The sequence below is a fragment of the Poecilia mexicana genome, unplaced genomic scaffold (assembly GCF_051168715.1).
Source record: "Poecilia mexicana isolate PSO_F unplaced genomic scaffold, ASM5116871v1 scaffold_12, whole genome shotgun sequence".
Lineage (NCBI taxonomy): Eukaryota > Metazoa > Chordata > Actinopteri > Cyprinodontiformes > Poeciliidae > Poecilia > Poecilia mexicana.
Window position 1 is genome coordinate 4,622,053 of NW_028263381.1, and position 21,114 is coordinate 4,643,166.

General features: G+C 38.6%; 1 protein-coding gene across 4 annotated transcripts in view; it reads right to left on the bottom strand.

Moving 5' to 3' along the window:
- Nucleotides 1–19,850, bottom strand: part of ap3b1a (adaptor related protein complex 3 subunit beta 1a) — a 57,101-nt gene extending 37,251 nt beyond the window's left edge. For 2 of the 4 annotated variants that reach the window (XM_014984361.2, XM_014984359.2), the window contains exons 1-11: nucleotides 19,501–19,850; nucleotides 14,786–14,861; nucleotides 14,614–14,688; nucleotides 11,052–11,147; nucleotides 9,763–9,923; nucleotides 8,416–8,482; nucleotides 3,748–3,930; nucleotides 2,441–2,593; nucleotides 1,123–1,220; nucleotides 346–400; nucleotides 185–256 (exon numbers count right to left, since the gene is read on the bottom strand). In XM_014984361.2, the coding sequence (XP_014839847.2) occupies nucleotides 185–256; nucleotides 346–400; nucleotides 1,123–1,220; nucleotides 2,441–2,593; nucleotides 3,748–3,930; nucleotides 8,416–8,482; nucleotides 9,763–9,923; nucleotides 11,052–11,147; nucleotides 14,614–14,688; nucleotides 14,786–14,861; nucleotides 19,501–19,631 (1,167 nt within the window). In that variant the 5' untranslated portion in view covers nucleotides 19,632–19,850. Of the gene's footprint in view, nucleotides 1–184; nucleotides 257–345; nucleotides 401–1,122; nucleotides 1,221–2,440; nucleotides 2,594–3,747; nucleotides 3,931–8,415; nucleotides 8,483–9,762; nucleotides 9,924–11,051; nucleotides 11,148–14,613; nucleotides 14,689–14,785; nucleotides 14,862–16,389; nucleotides 16,917–19,500 lie in introns of those variants that run through there. The other 2 variants (XM_014984358.2, XM_014984360.2) reach the window with 2 other exon arrangements.
- Between the last annotated feature and the right edge of the window lie 1,264 nt (nucleotides 19,851–21,114).

Genomic DNA, 21,114 nt, shown 5'->3' on the forward strand with positions numbered 1-21,114 from the left:
AATTAATCCCCTAACAAACTTAGAAACATTATGATGAATTAAATAGGCAAATATGCTATACCAATCTGTTCCATACGTTTACATTTTTCCTACAGGTTACCAAGCAACACAGTAAAATAATTAGTGCTCATCATTTAGGTTCACTTTAACTCATGTAGTTTGCAATAAGGCAGAAATCTGTTACCTTCAGTGTTTTTATGTGTGTGGCGTCTGTGGACCTGACATAGAAACTCTTCATGTACGGCTCAAACATCCCCTGTTTGAGAAGAATTAAATGAAAAAATAAACTCATTGGAAAAGCAATAAAAGGAATCGATTGTTGTAACGATTCATGAACAGCCTCACCTTCCTCTGAATGGACATGGTGGCGATGTTCTGCAGCACGACGTACTGAACCTCTCTGCACGAGAACAAGAAGGAAAACAACCTTAAGGTGCGTAGACTGCAGAGTACAACGGCACATTAGGGCCATCGTAGAGAGAAACAAAACAGGAGCACATGTCTGGCAAAAAAAACTCAGAAGTTTCAAGATTAATCTCAGAAAGTTTTAGGTTAATCTCAAAAATTTCAAGAAAAAGATCAGGAAACTGTCAGAGCTCCAAAAGTTGTGAGTTTGCAGGGAAAAATATTCAAGAACATGGACATTCATAGAGCTCCGAAAGTTTTTACATTTGAGAGAAAAAAAACTCAGGAATTTTATTCATTTCAGAAATTTTCAAGAAAAAGACAAGGAAATTCTCAAAGCTCCAAAAGTTGTAAATTTGCAAGAAAAAAAACTCAGCAATTTTGAATAATTTCAGAAGTTTTCAAGAAAAAAAAAATCAAGGAAACTATCTGGGCTCAGAGTTGCAAATTTTAAAAAAAAAGTGTCAAAATGTTAATATTTTCAAGAAAATAAATTTTCTATTAAAGTAAAAAATTCTCAACTTTTTGAGCTCAGGCAATTTCCTCGTTTTTGTTTGTTTTTATTTCTGATATTGATCTCAAAATGTCTGAGTTTTTTGGCTAAAATTCTCTCCTCTTTTTTAGTCCTCCAATACGCCGTCAGAGCAGAGCTACCTTTACATTTCACTTTTGTTTTTTAACACAATATCAAATAGGAAGAAGTTGTTTTTTGGTTACCTGTGGCTTCTCAACAGTCGAACTAGCGATTTAGTGACGATGCTCACTTCGTGTTTAGGGGCAAGATGCCAGTAAAGTTGAGCAACAGCCATCACAACCTGAACACAACAGCAAAACAGTAAATCATTAAACAAAGTCAGCTTTTTTTACGGATTCGTCCTTTACCAGAACACATCAACACACTGAAAACATTCTACAAAAGCACTCAAGATACAAGGTAATTTTTCAGGGGGAGCTTTAAATAGCAGGAAGACGCGTGTCCGTCGTGGGGAGGCAGAATGAGAGGCCCGAGGCAGCTATGAAGATGGAGGATGTCACTGTGCTGTCACGAGTAAAGACACAGCATGTCACATTTTAATCAACACTTTCATTTGGGAGCATTTTTCCTCCCGCTGCTACACTGAGACACAGACCTTGAGACTCCTGGTTGATGGAAATCTGTGATCGGTTTTCCTTTTTTTTCTTAGGTTCACTAAGAGATGTGCAAGAACAAAAAAAAAAAAAATGGGAAAAAGAGAGTTGTGTGTCTAAAAATAATAGTCATAAGTTATTATAGTTGGTCATATTATTAATACGCTTCATGAGTTTTGTGTTTTATCTGTTTAGATTTGTCTGTCTGGTTGGTTACATTTCAAAATAGGATTGACGGCAATTATTGAGATCCATTTTTTAAATTCTTAATTTTTCATATTTATTTGTTGTGTCCAGTTACCCGATTTAATATAACTGGAACAGTGAATTTGTTTATTTGATAAATGATGAGTTTCATTTTTGGAGAAAGTTTACACCCAAAAACAATGAAAATTACAAAAAACAATTATTGCAGCTTTTATTTTCATCATCATGATAAATGAACCATTGATCACCACAGGATAAGTTCCTTTTTTTTTTTTTTTACATCGTTTCAATCAGACATTTTCTGCAGCCTCCCGTGGCCAACTGTGGTACTGCTTTTTTATTCATTCCACATTAGCTTCATTAATAGAAAGTCACTGCAATCATCATTTACGCCCCGTCTGCCAATTCATAACAGAAAAACTGTAACAGATGGAAACCAGTAAAGTTGTTTGTGTCTGTTTTAAATTTCCCCTCTATGATTATCGTCAATAATAAAAATGGAAACGCATCGCTGTTACTGTTGATCATTAGCAGCATAAAATAGCTCCCGTTTCCTCTCTTTTCTACCCTCGAAACATTGATGGCGTGATGGAAATGGAAAATTACTGCTGATTTCCGGCACAGACGTTTACATTACATCACATGTTCGTATAGGATGAGGTTATTTCAGACGGTTCAGGTGTTGTAGATGTGAACTCACTGCAGTGTTCCTGCTCTGCAGAAGAGGCTTGGTGTTCCTCAGCAGCAGCCTGTGATCTGGATCCATGATGTACGGCTTTGCTTCTCTCTGGCCTTGTTTCTCCTCAGAGTCGGAGTCGTAGAAGGCTTTCTCGCTTTCATCAAAAATGCCGTCCTAAAAAAAAAACAACAACATTTATACAAGGTTCTAATGTAAACCAAATAATTTTCTAAAGGATTAAATGTCATTAAGTTTTCTGGTTGGATTCATGGAGAATCAATGATGCTGTTGGAACCAGAAACATTGTTTTTCTAATTAGGATTTTACATAATAAGTCAAAATAAAGGGTGAGAAAATTGTGAAATGCAAAAAAAACACAAATAAAAATATGAAAACTTTGTCTTTTCACAGCATATTATGTTTTTATTAATTTTTTAAGGTTTTTGGCTCTACTGGCCTTTATTTGAAAGAGGTAAGACAGAAAAGTGGGTAATGAGAGAGGGGGGAAACATGCAGCAAAGGTCACCAGGCCGAGACTCGAACATGCGATGGTAAAGGTCTCCACATATGGTTAGTGCTTTACCCCCGCGCCACCACAGCACCCCATCTCATAGCATTATAAGCTGCCAAGTCTTTTGAGAAAATCTCTACCAGCTTTGCACATCCACTGACCCCGTGTGCGTTTCTTGAACTGACGGTCTGACAGGACACCTGTCCCCGCTGTCAGACTGTGACATCGCCTGAGCGTCACGCCAAGACCGCGTGAGGATTAAGTAGACAACATTGGTGATTTAAAGATGAGGCCAATAAGAAAACTGTGTGAAATATTTATCATATTGTCACAATCATTAATAAAAGTCATATATATTTAAGTCGTTTATTACCAAAAGTATTCTTCACAGTTTACGATTTTAGGTCAAGCAGATTCTGTTTTGTCCTGAAACGTTTTGGCATTTGATACTCCAAAAAAAAAAAAAAGAAACTGGATAATTACATGGTGTGGAATACTGGGGTCTTAAAAGCCTTCAAAGAACGGAAGGAAACCAAACTGGGTTACCAGTGAGTTTAAAACACTCACTTTTTAAACCGCTAAATCTGTTGATAACAGATTTAACGGTTGATAAATCTGTTATCAACCGTTTAATTAGTTTGTTGTCTGCTAGCAACACCCTGCTCTCCCAAACACATCAACTTCAAACCGTCTGTTGCCTCCATGATCATCAGTGAGAACAAGAGAAGGACAACGTGAAATTTGAATCAATAAAACATTTAACTTATTGTTAAGTGTTTTAAACTTAACAGTAAGTTGAAAACACTGCGCCTCTCACCTCCTTCCAGGGACTGGTGAACTGCGTCCGGGCGTAGCGTGTCAGCATGTTGATGATGACCACCTGGCCCCACTCCTCCACGTCCACCAGCAGGTTGCACAGCTTCCTGTAGTTTCTGTGGATCAGGTCGATGCGGTCTGGGCACACCTCCTCGAAGGCCACCACCACGCTGCCAGCCACCAGCTGGAGGACAGATTTCACTCCGTTAAGAAGAAACTCTGGAGACATGGTGTGTTTTTATCCTCTTTTTTTGTTTGCCATTTAAGTATAACGTTTATTTCCAGTTAAATCTGTTAATTGAGGTTATGAACATTTCAAGCAGCTTTCTCCTCAGATAAATTAAGCAAATACTTCATCTCTTGAACAAGCAGTAATATAGGATCTCTAGAGAAATAAAGCGCCGTTACGTACGACTCTTGTTGCAAACTTTGTAGTGTGGCTGCAATTTCAGTCCACATAATAGCAATTTACAGCTCTGATTACAACAAACTCTTTTAGCCCTTGAAGGAGTTAGATGATAATTAAAACAACAACAATAAAAGTAAAAACACTTTATTGAAGAGAGAGCAGGCAAAGGCCAAAGCGGTGGCGAAGAGAACCAATTATCAACCGTTTAATTAGTTTGTTGTTTGCTAGCAACGCCCTGCTCTCCCAAACACAACAACTTCAAACCGTCTGTTGCCTCCATGATCATCAGTGAGACCAAGAGAAGGACAACGTGAAATATGAATCAATAAACCACAACATAAAGTGATAATAAGGAAAAAAGAACCAGAATCCAGTTTTTCTTCTGTACTGACTAACCCATTGCTCTGCATCCATTTTTCAAAATAAGGGCCGCCAGGGGGCGCTGTGGAGGCATCAGAAAGTTGGAAAGGAGGCAAAAGAGAAAAAGAAAACGTAAGTAATCCTGTAAATGTTTTAATCTTAATTTTTATAAGTTAAAGTAAAGGATTTAAACACTATTTTTCTGATCCTCAGTTTCTGGTCGGCATTCAGACAAATTCATCAAGCTGGCACAACGGGAAATTAAAAGGTTTCTCACAAGATGCAAAAAAACCATAAGAACTGTGGGAATAAAATTTAATTTGATGTGATTAGTGTATAATATTACTTATTTTTCTTACAATCAAAAGAGGATTGTGATGAAAAATTTTATAATCTGGTAAAGTAATAATATATGATTGTATTTTTAAAAAATTGCCCATATAAAAATCAGACAATATGAGGAAGCATTTATGCTAAATTAATGTAGTAATTATTGAACAGTAAATGAAAACCATTTTAAAATGTGATTTTTAGGGGAGGAGTTCCATCATACATGAGCTTGATTGACAGCGCTAAGGCACTCATCCTGTCTCTGACTGGATCCCTCTGACTGGGAGCCGTCTATTAATCAGTTGATTAAACTATTAAATCAACCAGTTTGTTAAAACCAGTTTAATGTATGAAGAGTAGAACAGATTCTGCACAGTGACAGCATCTATCAAACCAGTTTATTCTAAATCGTTCCATTAGTGGTGAAATCACCATTACTGAAGCTGTAATCATCAATATGTGATACCATTTTACGCAGTAGTGGAAATATGAGAGTTTATGTTTTAAATAGAAGCATTTAGATATTTGTTTTTTAATTTGTGTAAATACAGTTAAACTGGGATGTTTTTTTTTACTATAAAGTTGTCATGTGGGGGAAAAAAAGGACAAATCCCCACATTTTAACCTTTGTAGTTTTGTGTTTTAGCAAGATTTCCACCTAGCGTTTATCGTGTCACTTCCTCTCTTCGCAACCGTCCAGCTCTCGTTTCCGACAAAGACCACAGACCTCCACCCCTACCCCCCGATTAGATCCGGCTCCAAGGTAAACTACACGCACCATCAACAAATCTGACACCCCAATCTATGGCGTTCATACGCCGCCGCTGCCGCCGCCGCCGCCTCCCCCCGGTCCCCCAGCCATATTATCCACCCCGCGTGACAAGCTGGTAATGGAAAAATCACACTAAGCAAATGGTTCTTCTAATAACAATAAATTTCCTATAAAATTATGAAGGGGCCCAAAGCGTTTCCTTGCATCTACTTTGCTATGAATTCTAATTAAGGTGGCGGGGAGGCGGAGAGTGCTGGGTCATCACGTCAGAGACAACGCGCGCCTTTTTGATGGATGGCCCGGCTTGGGGTCGGCCTATCCTCCACTCCTCTCTTCCTACTCCTCCCTTCTCTTTTCTCTTAAATTAATGGGCATCTCACCTAGGCCCTAATCATAGTACCCCACCGCCCCCGCCCTGCTCTTCCTTTCTGTTCTCATTTCAATTTTGCAGAAGGTGCAGGGCGGGGGGATGGATGGGAGAGATCGATCATTTATCTTGTAATGGCTGGATAATAGATCCATCACGGTAAAACAGCTGCACAAACTCCTATGTTGTCTCTGTCATCAGGCGCTCCCCATTTTCTCTTTAAAGCGTCCTGCCTACAAGCAGCCCGCCGTGTGCCACGGGCGTTTAGCTAAACGCCAGCAAAGGTGTGTGTTAGGGGAGCGAGACGAAGACGCACAACGAGCAACAACCAGGTGTTTCAGCACAGAAGAAAACCCACCAGAATAACCATTTACCTGATGTTAATGTTTCTTATTGTGCAATATTGTGAGACGACTGAAATTTTAAAAGGTTACTTTAAATATCAAACTGATTTAAAAAACAAAAACACACAAACACAAGGGAAAGATAATTATTCCTTCATAATCTCTGATTGGTGAGGTTTTTTTCCCTGTAAATCACAAAAATGATTCATTTTTTTTCCTTCTAAATCTGTAAATGCATCAACATGATATCTAAAGCATAAACAGGAATGATCCTGTAGTTCTCTCTCCCTACCTGTTGGATTCAAAACAAGGAACAAATGTTTCTTTTCTTTTTAAAAAAAGTACGTGTTACAGTCCTTAAAAAGAACATCGGGATGCCCGTCCAGAATCAAAATCGACGGGTCAGACTTTGACAAAAGTAAATATCGGTATCGGCCCCTGGATGATCGGTGCATTGCTATAAAGAAGTGTCGATAAGGTTTTGTCAAAGTTGCTTTCATCGGGAAATTTTATAGTCATGTCAATAAATGCATTGAAAAAAAGAACAATACTTGAAATTAATGTTAAAATAAAAGAACTCAAATTTTTCCTTAGTAAGTACTTCAACTTAACAATAACGTAAAAGTAGAGGAACCCTTCTCATGTCTTAACACAGTAAAAGGCTTTTTTATCCCACAAGGAAAAAAAATGTTGAAGTCAAATAGAAAACTGAAAATGATCCGACTTAATGCTACGAAACACAAAAGGTGTGCCTTGCAACACAGCTAGAGATGATTGTGTAGGATTTCAGCTGTGGCATCACTTAAAGATGTCAATTAACTGGTTCTTTTTTATTTGATTGGATAAAACTCAATTATGAAAGAGGCAGAATTTATCCAGTCTAAGTTTTATAAAAAGTTCCCAGGAGACCAAATGAAAAACAAACAACAAAAAACAACAGAAAGTTGGACAAAGACTATATTGAGCTCAGCAGATGTGCAGTTCCTCCAAGTGTTTGCTAATTGCTGCTGGCTAGTCTGAAGGAGCTGAGTGGGAAAGTCACTTGCCACGGTTGATCGAAGCATTTATTAAATGTGCATGAAAGAATCGAAGCCACACTCCAGCTATGTTTTTGATGAAGGGAATAACATTATAACATGATTCAAGTCAGCTAAAAGCTGGAATCAGGAGGTCAAGGTTTTACTGGTCACCTCATCAAAACAAAAAATATTCCAATACACCATTAGGCAATTTGCCACATGCTAACAGGTAAACTGTCATTTTACATGGTTAGCTTTTGTTGTCGTCGCCGCTGCAAGTCCAAAAGATCCTCGCACGGTTCGGGTCTTAGCGTCACAAAAATGCATTACTTTGCAGACATTAGGCATGCGCTGTGTTTAGGTTTTTTTCCGCCATTCATCACCGACTGATGCGCTTGTGTGTCTGTGTGATGATGCTGCCCTTTCCCTCTGTCCCCTGCCTCGCAATGTGGGCTCCAGCACGGAGAAGTCATCTGTCTTCGTTAGCGTCTAGTGGCTAAATATGCTCTGCATCTGGTACCGGGCTTTCCACCCACCACTCCCATCCCACACCGCCTCCCCCCCTTTTGGCCTAAGCTGTTTTGTTTTGTTTGTATAATGATAGTTGGACTCTATGAATACGTAATCAAAACAAACTGTGCACGATCTGCGCGTGCCAACACAACCCACGGTGCACTCTCTAGCCTGTATCTACATATCTGAAATTGCCATTTAAAGACCCTTTAGTATTTGCTGTGACCTCCTCGAAGCAAAATGTGCCGCCTGCTGGCTTCCAATGGGCCGTCCGTGTTGTTTCTAAACACAGAATCCAGCTCATTTAAGGTCTACTTTAGAGGGGGGAAAAAAGAAAAAAAAAGGAGCTGGCCTTCGAGAAAATTAAGCTGACACTAGCATCAGTGCGAAAATTCCTTCCAAATGGACACTTAACAGGGAGCATCTGAAGACGTGTGGGTTTAAGTGGGTGTTAACAAACCATGGCATTGCTGAATGAGCCGGCATGCCGGAGGACTTGCTTGACTCTGGCGCCCTCCGGTGGCCTGCCTGGCGAACTGCGCGGCAGGAACTCACCGTGCTTTTGTCTTTCAATAGTTTCTCGATCACTTCGATCAGATGCTCCTTCTGGTCTGCGTCCAAGCTGAGAGGAAAAGAGAAACACTTTGAAAAAAAGGGGCAAACGGTGAGCTGTTGAGATGCAATTGTTCACATGAAAGAACAGAAATTAAATCACCAGCACTGTGTGGACAGACTGCAGCTTCATGCGTCTATTGACACCATCTGAACTGGATACAGCCACATATGTGAATGTATTTTATTGGGATTTTGAGTAATAGAGTGACACAAAGTAATGGATAACTGTAAACAAGAAGCAAAATGTGTGATTTTGACCATGTGTTTTCAAATTAAAATCTGATGTGTGCTTAGGATTTTCACCCTCACTAATTGGATGCTTTGTAGAACCGGCTTTCTCTACAGAAGTGAACTTTCTATCATTTTGTCCACTCTTGTGCGCAAAATAGCTCAGTTTAACGTAATGGAGAGCATCTGGACATTATTTTTCCAAGTCTTGCAAAAGTTGCCTGATTGTATTTAGGCCTGGACTTTGTCTAGGACATTCAAAAATTTAAGTTAAGATGAACATGCTTTCATCTTAACTAGTGATGTTCTGACATTTTGGTCACATGGGGACATAATGTCAAGTCAAAAGTACTTGTGGGCATAAAAAAAACACTTTTCAGAAATTATATTTACAAAAAAAATTGATTTTTTTTAAACTGCTAAACAATAAACTGAGTATTAAGTGTTTTAATTAAAAAAATGAAGTTTGTAGAAATGTAGGGTGTAAATTATTGTGTATCATAACGAGTTTTTTTTTTGCATGTATGCCTTATGAAAAGAAAGGCTGTTATTATTATTTATTATTATTTTAGTTATTTTTATTTATTATTTTATTATCATATTAGTTGAAAATGATCTCAGAATGACAATATTATCGCTTATCACCATCAATTCTGGGACAATTTATCGTCCAGCAAAATTTGTTATCGCCTAATCCAGTTTGCTTGTCCTTTTCAGCTAGACTGAATAAAAAACTGTTTTCAGCAGTGAGAACAAAGTTTGCTCCATTTTTGAAAGTGCTTACTGTATTTAGCCAAGTTTAATAAAATAAAAGCAGACTTAGGTACCACCAAAGATGGTTTCCATGCACTACAATCCTCAACCCTGTCCACTTCCTGTAGTCATCCACTTCCATCTTTACCATACTTCCTGTCCACTAATGAAGAAAGGCCACTAGTTTATAAAAGCCTTTTGAAAACAAAGTCAGTTATTAAAAGATTAATACTTTTGGCAAAATAGGGATCGATCCATATAGGATGAATATCCACCAATGAGGGCCGTTTGTGCATAAAGTCCTACCTGTAGAGTTTTTGGATAGCATGCGCAGAGGTCTTCCTGACGTAAGGGGAAAGGTCAGAGGCCGCCTCCTTGATGGCCAGCATCATGATGGGGACGATAATCGGGACGCGGATGCTGGACAGGACCCTTAAGGCACTAGCTCGGATGAACTGGTTTGGATCCTGGTGCAGAAATGAAGAAGAAAAGTGAAAACATGTCCGTTGTAATGACGATGATATTTGAGTCAAGAGGGAAAGAAAAAGTAGAAGTTATTTTTGTTTTCATCTCTACATCATAGCCTAATATCAGGTTCTCAAACTGTGGTACAAGAAGTACCGACACTAAGTAGTACAGATCTAGAAATCAGATGTCTACAAGAAAATAGAAGCAAAATTAATTTGGTCAAACAGGAAGTTCTGCGGAAAATAATTCAAGATGGAGCAAAAACTGAAGCAGATGATTGTGGAGGGAGGGAGAGAGAGAGAGAGAGAGAGAGAGAGAGAGAGAGAGAGAGAGAGAGAGAGAGAGAGAGAGAGAGAGAGAGAGAGAGAGAGAGAGAGAGAGAGAGAGAGAGAGAGAGAGAGAGAGAGAGAGAGAGAGAGAGAGAGAGAGAGAGAGAGAGAGAGAGAGAGAGAGAGAGAGAGAGAGAGAGAGAGAGAGAGAGAGAGAGAGAGAGAGAGACACACTGGTGGAAAGTTAAACTCAGATCAAGAAATAGCATCAAATCTCAACTTATCCATTTGGGAAACAAGCAGGATTTGTTTCACTCAATGGCCCGGCTAATTAGCATTAGCAACACAAGCTAATTTCAGAACATTTTCACAAATTTTTGTGGACAGTTAGATTTACTACTGGGCTTCAAACTGCCATGTAATGTTGGGGAATACCACTGCAACAATAAAAAACAAATGCTCATCTCAGCCGTGTTAATGGCTCTCTGCACTGTGATGATTGCAAACATGCATAACAAGTAGCTTCTCCAATAGCTTCACCACCTTCTGAATCATATTTATGCAGCACTAAGCAAAAAGCTACTAGCATGAATGTGTGATACCTCAATAACTTGGTTCAATTTATATCCAATTCAGGCAGTTCTTTTCTGTACTGGTGTGGCAAACATGAGAAATTAATTCCTATGGAGTGGAAATGAGTGAGAATGCATTCCACATGGATGCAACACCATTTGGACATGACTTGGTGACTGAAACACTTTGGATTTATTTCAAAGTTATAGAACAATCTGCCTGATAAAACTCTAGTGTTCATAAGGCTTCAGACAAAGAAAAGGCCTCAGATTGGGCTATTTTTACCTTCAGGGCCCGTTGAAAGGTGCTTATTGACAACAAAGCCAAGTCCTGCTGCTCCTCTGCGTACCTCACCAGGTAGACGTACACAAGCTTCTTCAGCTGCCCAACACATGAAAGAGAAGAAAGAGTTAATTTAGAAAGTTCATGTTTTAAGTCAGAGAAGGAAACAAACTGACGGTTGGTTGTAAAGTCGCTGAAAAAGCCTTGGACTGGAGTTATCAAATGGAAAATATGAACAATGATGTACGAGACAAAATGGACAGCTTTCCTACTGTTTTACTTTTTGTTTTTCACTGGAAGTCTATTTATTATTATTATTATTCAAAGGGCTGGAAAAAGTGTTGCTATAAAAGGTTTCCCGTCTTCAGAAGTTCATGGTTTGAGTCAGCCTTGCTCTCGTTTCTCACAGGAAAGCTTGAGATAATATTTGTCTTGCTTTCCTGACTAGCTCAGATGTCAAAAGGTCGGTCGTCCGTTGATTCGTTTTGGCTCCTCAGTTAGGAAAGAAGAATAAAACCAGAGACGCAGCAAAGACCAGGCGGCTGGAAGCTCAAAGATCCAATCTTTTTCAGACCGGCGAGCAGACAACGAGGTCACGCTGACAACACCGAAACGATTTTAAAAAGCCAATCCTGTAATGTTGGATGTTCATGCAGATCGCAGGCCTTTTTTTTTTTACATAACAATCACACAGAAACTGCTTTCGGATCACCTTTAAAATCCAGGATTTACGCCTAGTCATCAGATAAAAAGGTCCCGACCCACAACGGGAACCTGGAGCCTTCAACCCGCACACAGAAGAAAGTCACAGACGAGTAACTACGAAGTCCATTCTCACTAAGATTAAGAACGGACGGCGTCATTTTTGTCTTCCAAGTGGATTTTCTAGAAGAAATCTAATATGAGAAACAAGTAAATAAAAAAATAGTGTAGCACGTAGAGGACTCAGGTGTTTGCTAACTGCTGCTGGCTAGTATACAGGAGTTCAGTAGGTGGGCTGATCTGTGAGGCAGAAGCTTGGAAACTGCAGCTCTAAGAAGCAGCTACACCTTTAAGAAGCAGCTACGCCTAACCAGGCGTTTTGCACAGTTGAATGGTCACATGAACCAATCAAAGCAACACCCCAAGTATGATTTTGATGAGCGAATAACATTATTACATGACGTAAAGCGCAAAAAAGTCGATTTTACATAAAACTGCCCCTTTAAACTTTGAAAAACAAAGACGATGACTACAAACAGTCCACTCTCGCACACAGTGTGACGTCACCTCAGCTCATAGTGAAAACATTTTGTTAAAATATTTAGATTGCTGTTAATTAATTATAGCTCTAAAAGACAAATTAGGATCCTCTAAAAATCAGTGTCTGCAAGTCAAAGCTTTACAAAATCTCGTTAGAGCTCCAGAAACAAACCAATGAGACGGAAAAGAGGAAAGAAAAAGTGTTGTAGAAAATGACGACTTGCTTGAGGAACTACTTATCCCATTTATGAGGTGATTTTAGCTGGAGGTCAGGAGAAAGGTTATATTTCAGGTACAATCACGGAGATCTTCAGCCAGTAATCGGCCCTGTGCGTTCTAATCCAGCACGTATTGACCAGCAGCAGAGAACCACAGTTCTCCATCATCATTCTGGTCATTACTGCTGGAATTAATGGCATTACTCACTATAAGAAAGGAGACACAACCCATCTGCCCTCAAGGATCTGCTCCCTTTGATCAAAAATAACTGAAAAAAAGAAAAAAAAAATCTAAATTGGTTTAAAAAAATCAAACCAAATTTCCTAAATTGTTTTATTTATTTTTTTTTCTCATTCTAAATTGGCTTCAAAAAAATTAAACCAATGTTTCTAAATTGGTTTAAAAAAATTGAAGAAAAAATTCTAAATTGGTTTCAAAAAATGTGACTTTTTTTCATTGGTTAAAAGAAATTACAAAAAATTTAATTGATTACAAAAAATTAACAATCTTTAAAAAAAGGTTATAAAAAAAAAGAAGATGAACAGCCAAAGTAATGTAAAATTGATTTCAGAAAAAAAAAAATTGTTTCTGAATCAACCTCAGACCCTTTCAGGATTAGAAAGACCCTTAAAGACTTGCATCTCTATTACACACACACTTTTTATTAATAACTATAAATCTAGACCAAAGAAAAAGCAAAACACAGCTTCAACGTTTGTGGGAATCACAGAGCAGAAATGATTAGAATAAAAATAAAAAGCTTTCATATGAAATCGCAGCAGCTGTCAGCAAACTGCGCTCGCGCTCTTCAGGTTGTGCAGTAATTAGCGCGACTCGGTGGCCGCTCGCAGAGACGGGAGGGAGGCGAGTGAGAATGAGGAGGCCATTTTTAGAGACACACACACATACACATACACACTGGAAAGAGCCGGGGAAAGACAAGGGAGACAAGATGAAGTAAGAAGACCTCACACAACCCTAGCAGCTGGTGCAGACTAGGCAGGAGAGAGAAGATGTGACTGCAGACCGCCTCTGTCCAATTATATCTGCCGGCCTGTCCCCGCTCCCTGCCGCCCAGCTGCTTCGGCGCCATGACTCGTACGCGGCGCCCGGCCTCTGGCCCCCTGCTCACATGCTAGCCCCCTTCGCGCATTGTGATTTATTCTGCTGCTGCTAATCAATATTCACAGGCTCTGGGCATGGACCCCCTTCTGGAACAGCTGCTTAGAGTTCGGTCATTTGCTAAAATCAGCTTCGCAGGGAGGATGCTGAGGCCCGTCCTCGGGATGAGAAAAACTCACATGTTTGAGTCTTACAACCAAAAAAAAAAAAAAAAAAAAAGAGATTAAACTATGTGTTATATTTGTGTTTTACAAACTACGCACTACTTTTCAAGTTTAAAAAAAATCTAATTAAAACACATTGACTTTTGTGGTTGTAATTATTAGCCTTGTAATGATAAAACTTTGTGGACAATAAATTGTCCCAGGAGTTATTGCGACAAACGATGATATTGTTGCTTTGAACCATTTTCAAGCAATATAATGAACACATTCTCAAAAATCATTAAACTTTAAATTCTGATTAACATTTAACACTGGAACTGGAAGACATTTTAAATATCCAAGATAAATAAAAACAAATATAATGAATTATGAAGTCTCTGTAAACAAAATTGTCTTTCCAAAAAAAAAAAAGACAGACCAAAGCACCAGACTGAAGACTTTTGTCATCCAGTTTTTGGTAGAAAAAGAGAAAAACAGCAAACAATGCAAATTAATTTATCATGCAATTAATTGATTTATTGATTATTGCAAAAGGCCTGGTTGTAATATAAACAAAAGAAAACTCTACAGAAACCAAACAGACAAACGAAGCTAAATCTGGATCCATTTGAAACAGAATCAGCTTTTTATAAAATATCCTGATTTAATTAGGTCATCCACTGCATGGATAATAATAACGTCGCAACTCAATTAAGCAGTCCACATGATCCAATTCTAGCTTTATATGAGGAAATTTGCTCTAGCGCCACACAAGCACAAACCACGTGGTGAGTCATGCCAACGTGAAATGAATCATCTGCTTCTCAATGGTGTCATACCTCAATGTTCTTGCTTGCGACATTCTTCACCACCGCCGGAAACAAGTCAGATGCATTTTTCCCCTTAGAAATGAGCTAAAAGGAATACAAATATATAAGTACATATACATAGTAGTTGTGGTAGTTTTTTTCTAAAAAAGTAAAAACAGCAAGTAAATAAAAATAAACTCACTTGAACGATCCTCTTCATGGCCTCCAGTTTGAGGGACTCCTTGTTGCTCTCCAGCATCTCTTTCAGGTCTTCGTTTCTGGGAACAGGAAGACATTTCTGGTCAACGTCTCAGCTGGAACACCGTGTACCAACAGAGGCTATTTAACTAATCAGTTTCAAAGTTTCGACTGGGTCAAAGGTGCTGTGAAATCCCCATGTTCTGGACATCTGGATCCACTTCATCCATTACAGCCACACACACACACGTCTAGGTGGTCATCTTTGTGGGGACTTTCCATTGACTTCCATTCATTTTCTACAGTCTAAACCTGACCATTACGTACCTAACCCTAACCAAAACTCAATTCACACCTTAGACCTAAATCTAACCCCTGACCCAGAAACAACTTATGGGAACCACACAGGTCCCCACAACATTGGATGCGTCAAGAAAATGCCCCCCACCCCCACCCCCCACACACACACAGGTAACGCTGCACAGTCTGAAAACAACGCTGTCCTCGGAAAAAGATGAGTTAAACCGGCTCAATGTTGGCATGACGACAATGATCATGTTTTAGGAAGCTAACAGGCTAACTCACAATGGTTGTTCTCAGTGTCCCATGCAGAGAACAGCAGGACATTGTTACCAGTCAACTGTCTCAGCGAACTCTCAGACGGTTCCCATGACAAACATTGTTACGTTTTGTTGAGGCCAATTGATTCAAAATTCTGCAGATGCCTTCATTTCACCTCAGTTCATTCCACCTTGAATGTAAAAGTGTAGAGAAGCAACAATCTGATGTTAATATCTGTACTGGTCCTTAATGATGGATCTATTCAGTCCAATTCTATTTTTTTGTGCTCTGAGCGACTTCGTGCTTTTTTTTTTAACACTATATTTAGAATTCCCAATTGGACTTTCTGTACAATTTGAAAGAAAGTTTTCCACTTTTTTCCACTTCTGATACAGATAAAATCAGCTGATACCAATTTGATACAAAAACAACAATGTTGAATTGATTTAAAATGTTTCTTTTTTTTAAACAGACATAAATATACTGAATTACTAATTTATTTGATAACTTTGTACCAGTGCAGCATGTTTAAATACACCAATAGCTTCACAAGCTTGGTCAAACATGTAAAAACAACTTTCATTTGTTCAGTCAGTGCAGTTAGAAGAGTAACAGCCAATGTAAAATAAATAATAAAGAACGTGAAGGAAACGGGTTGAAAACGTTGAATAAACTGCAACAAACCTTCATTCAGATGGTTCAACAAGTGAAATTAGGAATTCTGAACAAAGTGTAAAATCGCAAAACATAACGTCACTCAGAGCACGAAGCATAGACTTAGACTGAATAGATCTGATCTTATGAATTGGACACATTCATGAAAACCTAATATAAATGTTTTTTCATATCTGGACCGATACAGATATCAGTATCAGATTAGTGCATCTCTAGTTTCGCACATTAACGCAGTGATTTCAATATTTCTGCTCCACACTGCTTCAAACCACCTAGTTGTCATTTTAATTCTCCTAACGTTCTTCCGTCTACTTCATCTGGCTCAGTAACCAAGCAGACTTCTCTTCTCAGACAACGGCCTTACTGCTGTACCCGGCTTTGAGTGTCTCCCTGGCTTTACCGCCGGCGGCGGTGGCGTGCGTCAGGGCCTGCTCCTCCTGAGTGAGCTCAGGCTTCAGAGTGAGCTGCAAGCTCTCGGCAGACACCAGCACCGTCCTCATGGCCCCCGCCGCCTCCGAACGCAGCGACGAGAAACCGCCGTTCATCCTGGACTGTCTACTGATGGAAAATCCACAAACGTTTGTTTCTTCTTCAGGTTCAGAATGAAGTCGTCTTTTTTAGCCAAAGCCAGACACTGCTGAGGAAACACCACAAGACAGGCTGCACAGACTTTGTCATTCACTTCTCTCTTCCTCTTCAGTTGTGCAAAAAAAAAAAAAAAGAAAGTCACAAGATGCCCCCTTCTACTCGCTAACGGCTGGTCATCCTTATGCCTGAGGACAGGGTTTGTTCACGTTCTCTCCTCCTGCTGCTGCTGCTGGATGGACGTCATTCGACCGTTTCTGCTCCCTGCTGGCACATGCGGCCCCGGCTGCCTCACCTGCCTCCTGGCTTTGTGTGCGACTCAACAGCACTTCCCTCTAGGGGAAAAAGGAGGGCCTTATCTTGACTGGTGGGTAAACATAGAGCCACTTTTCCTCTCCTACTGCTGTACGATAATCCACTTTTGGGCCGACATGGCCGGGGTCTGCATGCCCTGCCAAGTTTGGCAGGCGAGGCCAACAGGACAGGCCTTTAATCAAAGATAGCCGAGCCAGGATGAATGTGAGGAAATAGCCTTGAAGACGTGGAGTACAAAAGAAGGGAGGGTTTTTTGTATTATTGTAAATGTAGAAATCTGGCCTATGAGAAATGTAGTTTTGGCCCGTTTGAAACCCGTATTGTTTTCTTTGAGGGGATGGGTTGACAGTCTTCAGTTGATGTGTTATGCGTTTTCAGTCCACGTAGTATCATTTTATAGCACAAACAGGTAATTATTTTACCTTCAGTAGTTATAAAAATAATACATATATCAAATATGACTTAAAAGAAATTGGCGCCCTGAAATTGGGCCCTGTCTCTTTAAGAAGCCCCTGCTATTTCCAACACTCAGCACTTCATCACACAACAAACATATATTATGCATTTACAAATATTCGTTAGAGCACCAGAAATAGTTCGTATAATGAGCTCAGCAGATGCACCAGGTGTTTGCTAATTGCTGCTGCTAGTCTGAAGGAGCTGTGTGTAGGAGGTGTGTCGCAGGGATGCTTTGTGATGTGGAAGCTCGACTTTTATAAACTTGAATGGTTGCCATTCGAGGATTTCTCAAACATGCATGTAAGAATCAAAGCAACACTCCAGGTATATTTTTGATGAGGGAATAACAATATATAATAATCAATAGCTTAAAAAAGTTGATTTTATATAAAGTATATTTTTTAAAAGTCTGTAATGTGAAATTCTGTTCCTAATACAGGGTTTAATATAATGTCTTCCCACCTTTTGCGACTATATCAGCTTCCACTCTTCTGGAACGACATTTCATAAGCGTAGGGAATGCATCTGTGGGAACTTTTGTTCACTCTTTCAGCGTCACTATTCATACGCATGATGAACCCTTTTCTGACACATTATTCATATCTTGTACTTTTCTTCTCAGTCTCTTAGCTCGTCAAGAGACATTACACTTCTGCAGGTTTGTTGCTGAGGTTTAAAGCCAAAATATAAAAATAAATAAGTAAAAAGTTCTCTTATCACACACACCTTGGATAACTTAAATCTGCAGCTTTCTTCACTAATGTGTTTGATTTTAAAAGTAATGGATCCAAAAGCTGATTCAAATTGTGATTTGCTGACCTCTGGTGGTCACTTTCTGACCTGAAATGTTAAAAACAAAAAACACTGCAATATGCTAACTGTAGCCTCCTTTAAACCAAACTAATTTGAAAACTAAGCAATAATGTGAACAGTTTTGCAACTAGAAAAGGTGTTTGACATTCTTATCACATTTTTGCTCCAACAGTCACAGTTTGCAAAACTGTAAAATTATTTCAGAATGTAATTGGGAGAACAGTCTGTTTTCTACAGCTCACACTAGAAATGTGTAGTAAAATTCTGCTTTTTAATGATTGACTTTGAAAGATTAAAAGCATAACCATTGTAAAAAAAAAACAAAAAAACACTATGACAAAGTTACACACCTACGTGAAGATTAGGCAAACGACCTACAAAACAAAGAGCAAAAAATGACATAAAGCCAATCAAAAACAATAAACTAATAAAAGTAAATTTGATCGAGGGACGCACAGATCAAGCTTTTTTTCTGGCCACTTCAAATTTCAAGCTCAATTCCTGTTTTTTCTTTTTTTTTGTTGATTACTTCAAGTACTCAAACAGTAAATATAAAATATATTTCCAACATAAAATTAAAGCAATACAAGTTTCTCTTTTACATCAAAGCTTGTCCCTAAGGTAGGCATTTACTATTTGTCGCAATTATTGCGACAAATTTCTTGTAAAAATTTCAGTTATGGCAATAAATTCCAATTAATAATGCTTAGGGGGGAAAAACTAAAACTGACTGCATTGTTGGAATTATTTTTGCCATCTTTTCATGAGGGCATCAATAGCTTTCAACAAATTGTACAGGATGACTAAAATGATAAAAATAAAAAGGAGACCATTTCAAACATCTTTCAAGAGCGGCATTTGTGTGGCTTTGACTGCTGTGCCTTAAAAAAACAACTGAAAAGAAGGCATAGTATTTTATCATCAATTTTATCATTATCACGATAACATCAACTGAAAATATCGTGATGAAATTTGAAGCCCATATCGCCACCCCAAATTCTTAACTTCGTGCAGCCAAATTTGGAAAAACTAAAACTGTTTGCGCACCAACATAACAGAGTATAAACACAAAATGGTGACATGCACTAGGTCATTATTTTGTTGGAGTCAGCTGAAGTTAAAGGGGTGTAGTTGGAGCTCACATGACAGGTCAAAGGTCCTTAATGATGGTGTGCAACAATGAATGCTAGCAAGTCTTTCAGAGGCTGCTTTGTTGATGCTGGCCGCAAACAGCTGCATGGCGTCGACCACAAACCTGTTCACTCAAAAGCTCGGAAGTATTTGATAGTGAAACATGTGGAGTTGACTTACTTCTTAAAGTCGGTGCTGAAAAGTCCAAAGGCAGCCCCGCCGCTGGAGATGGTGGCGGTGGTCTCCTGCCCCGCTTCCACCGCAGCCTCCGCGCCTCCTTGCTGGTCATTGTACAGAGCTGTAGTCGACATGACTTCGCTTCTAAAACTGCAGTCCGAGAGGAAAACTGACTCCGCGTATGTTTGGAGCGGTAAACGTCGCGTTATCTTGTCAAGAAAAACGTCAGCGTAGTGTCTTTTTTAAAATTCCTGCAGAGCTAAACTTCTTCCAGATTTTTCAGAACTTTTTTACACGCAGAAGCGGAAGTGTGAGTTGGACAAGTTGGCGTCACATGACTGGGCTTCAGCTGCAGGGCGGCCATAGATATACAACAAGTAGAGCCTGATGCAGTCTAAATAACCAAGTGTGTTTTCAGTTTTTGAAATTAAAAACCCTCTGACATAAAAAAAAACATTCAGAGAAATAATTAAAACTCGTTCAAATCATAATGAAATTTATCAAAGTTGGGGAAAAAATATGTAATTTGACCGTGAAATGAAAAAAAAGTAACCATTTTTAATTTGTGAAATCTGTCAAGTAAAATTCGAATGCAAATCTCACAGTTTAAAATGATTAAAACGTGAAGCCATGGTACTAAAATTACAAAATCAAAAAAGTAAACAATTTACTGGATAAAATTCCCAGAATATTCAGTTCACAATAATGTATTGGTTCCAAAGTGACCATTTGAGTTATGTATTTTTTTATGTATTTTTTTACATAGTTCAAATGACATCTATGGCTATAGTTAAGTAAAAATTATGTTATTTTTCATTTCATGTTTATTCATAAACACAATTGTGTTTTCCTTATGTTAAGTAGAGCAACTGCAAGAAAACAAGTAGCAGCGAAACAATGCTTTACAAATATAATTATAAAAAAGCATGTTTTTTTCAGTCTGTCAATTAAAACAGTCTAGTTAGTATGGAAGCCCATTTCTGCCACTCTGTAAAAAAAATCAAATAAATTATCTCATTATAATGAGATACTATCTCAAAATAATGAGATAGTATATCATTGTAATGATATACTATCTCATTATAATGAGTTTTTTTTTAACAGAGTGGTGGAAACGGGCTTCCATAAGTTAGCGATCTCCCCACATTTAAGCTTCTCACATTCATGATGTGTAGATCTATGGCTGAAACGCCACGAGCTCGTCTGTTACTTGGGAAGCCACAAAGGGAACAAAATGCACAAATGTCGTAGGGAGCTATTCTACCAAGTGCCTTTCATGCCATCTTTGCTGAAATAATTTCGAAAGTAACTGGTTAAATAACAATGTATCATTTGATTTCCAACATTTGTTATAAATATGTTACTGTTCCTATAATTTCTTAGCCCCGCCCACTGACTCTGCTTGGTCAAAGCTCATTGATCAAAAATACATTCTTAATAAATTAATTACTGACGCATTTGAGTAAACATTAACAGATTTATCTCTTTTTTATATTTACCATCAGCAGTAAGTTAATAAACGTTCCAGATTCAAGAGGTTTTGAATAATACAATTTCCTGAAACATTTCCAAATTAAGAAGCAGACTTCACTGCATTTTTTCATGCTACTAGGAAAT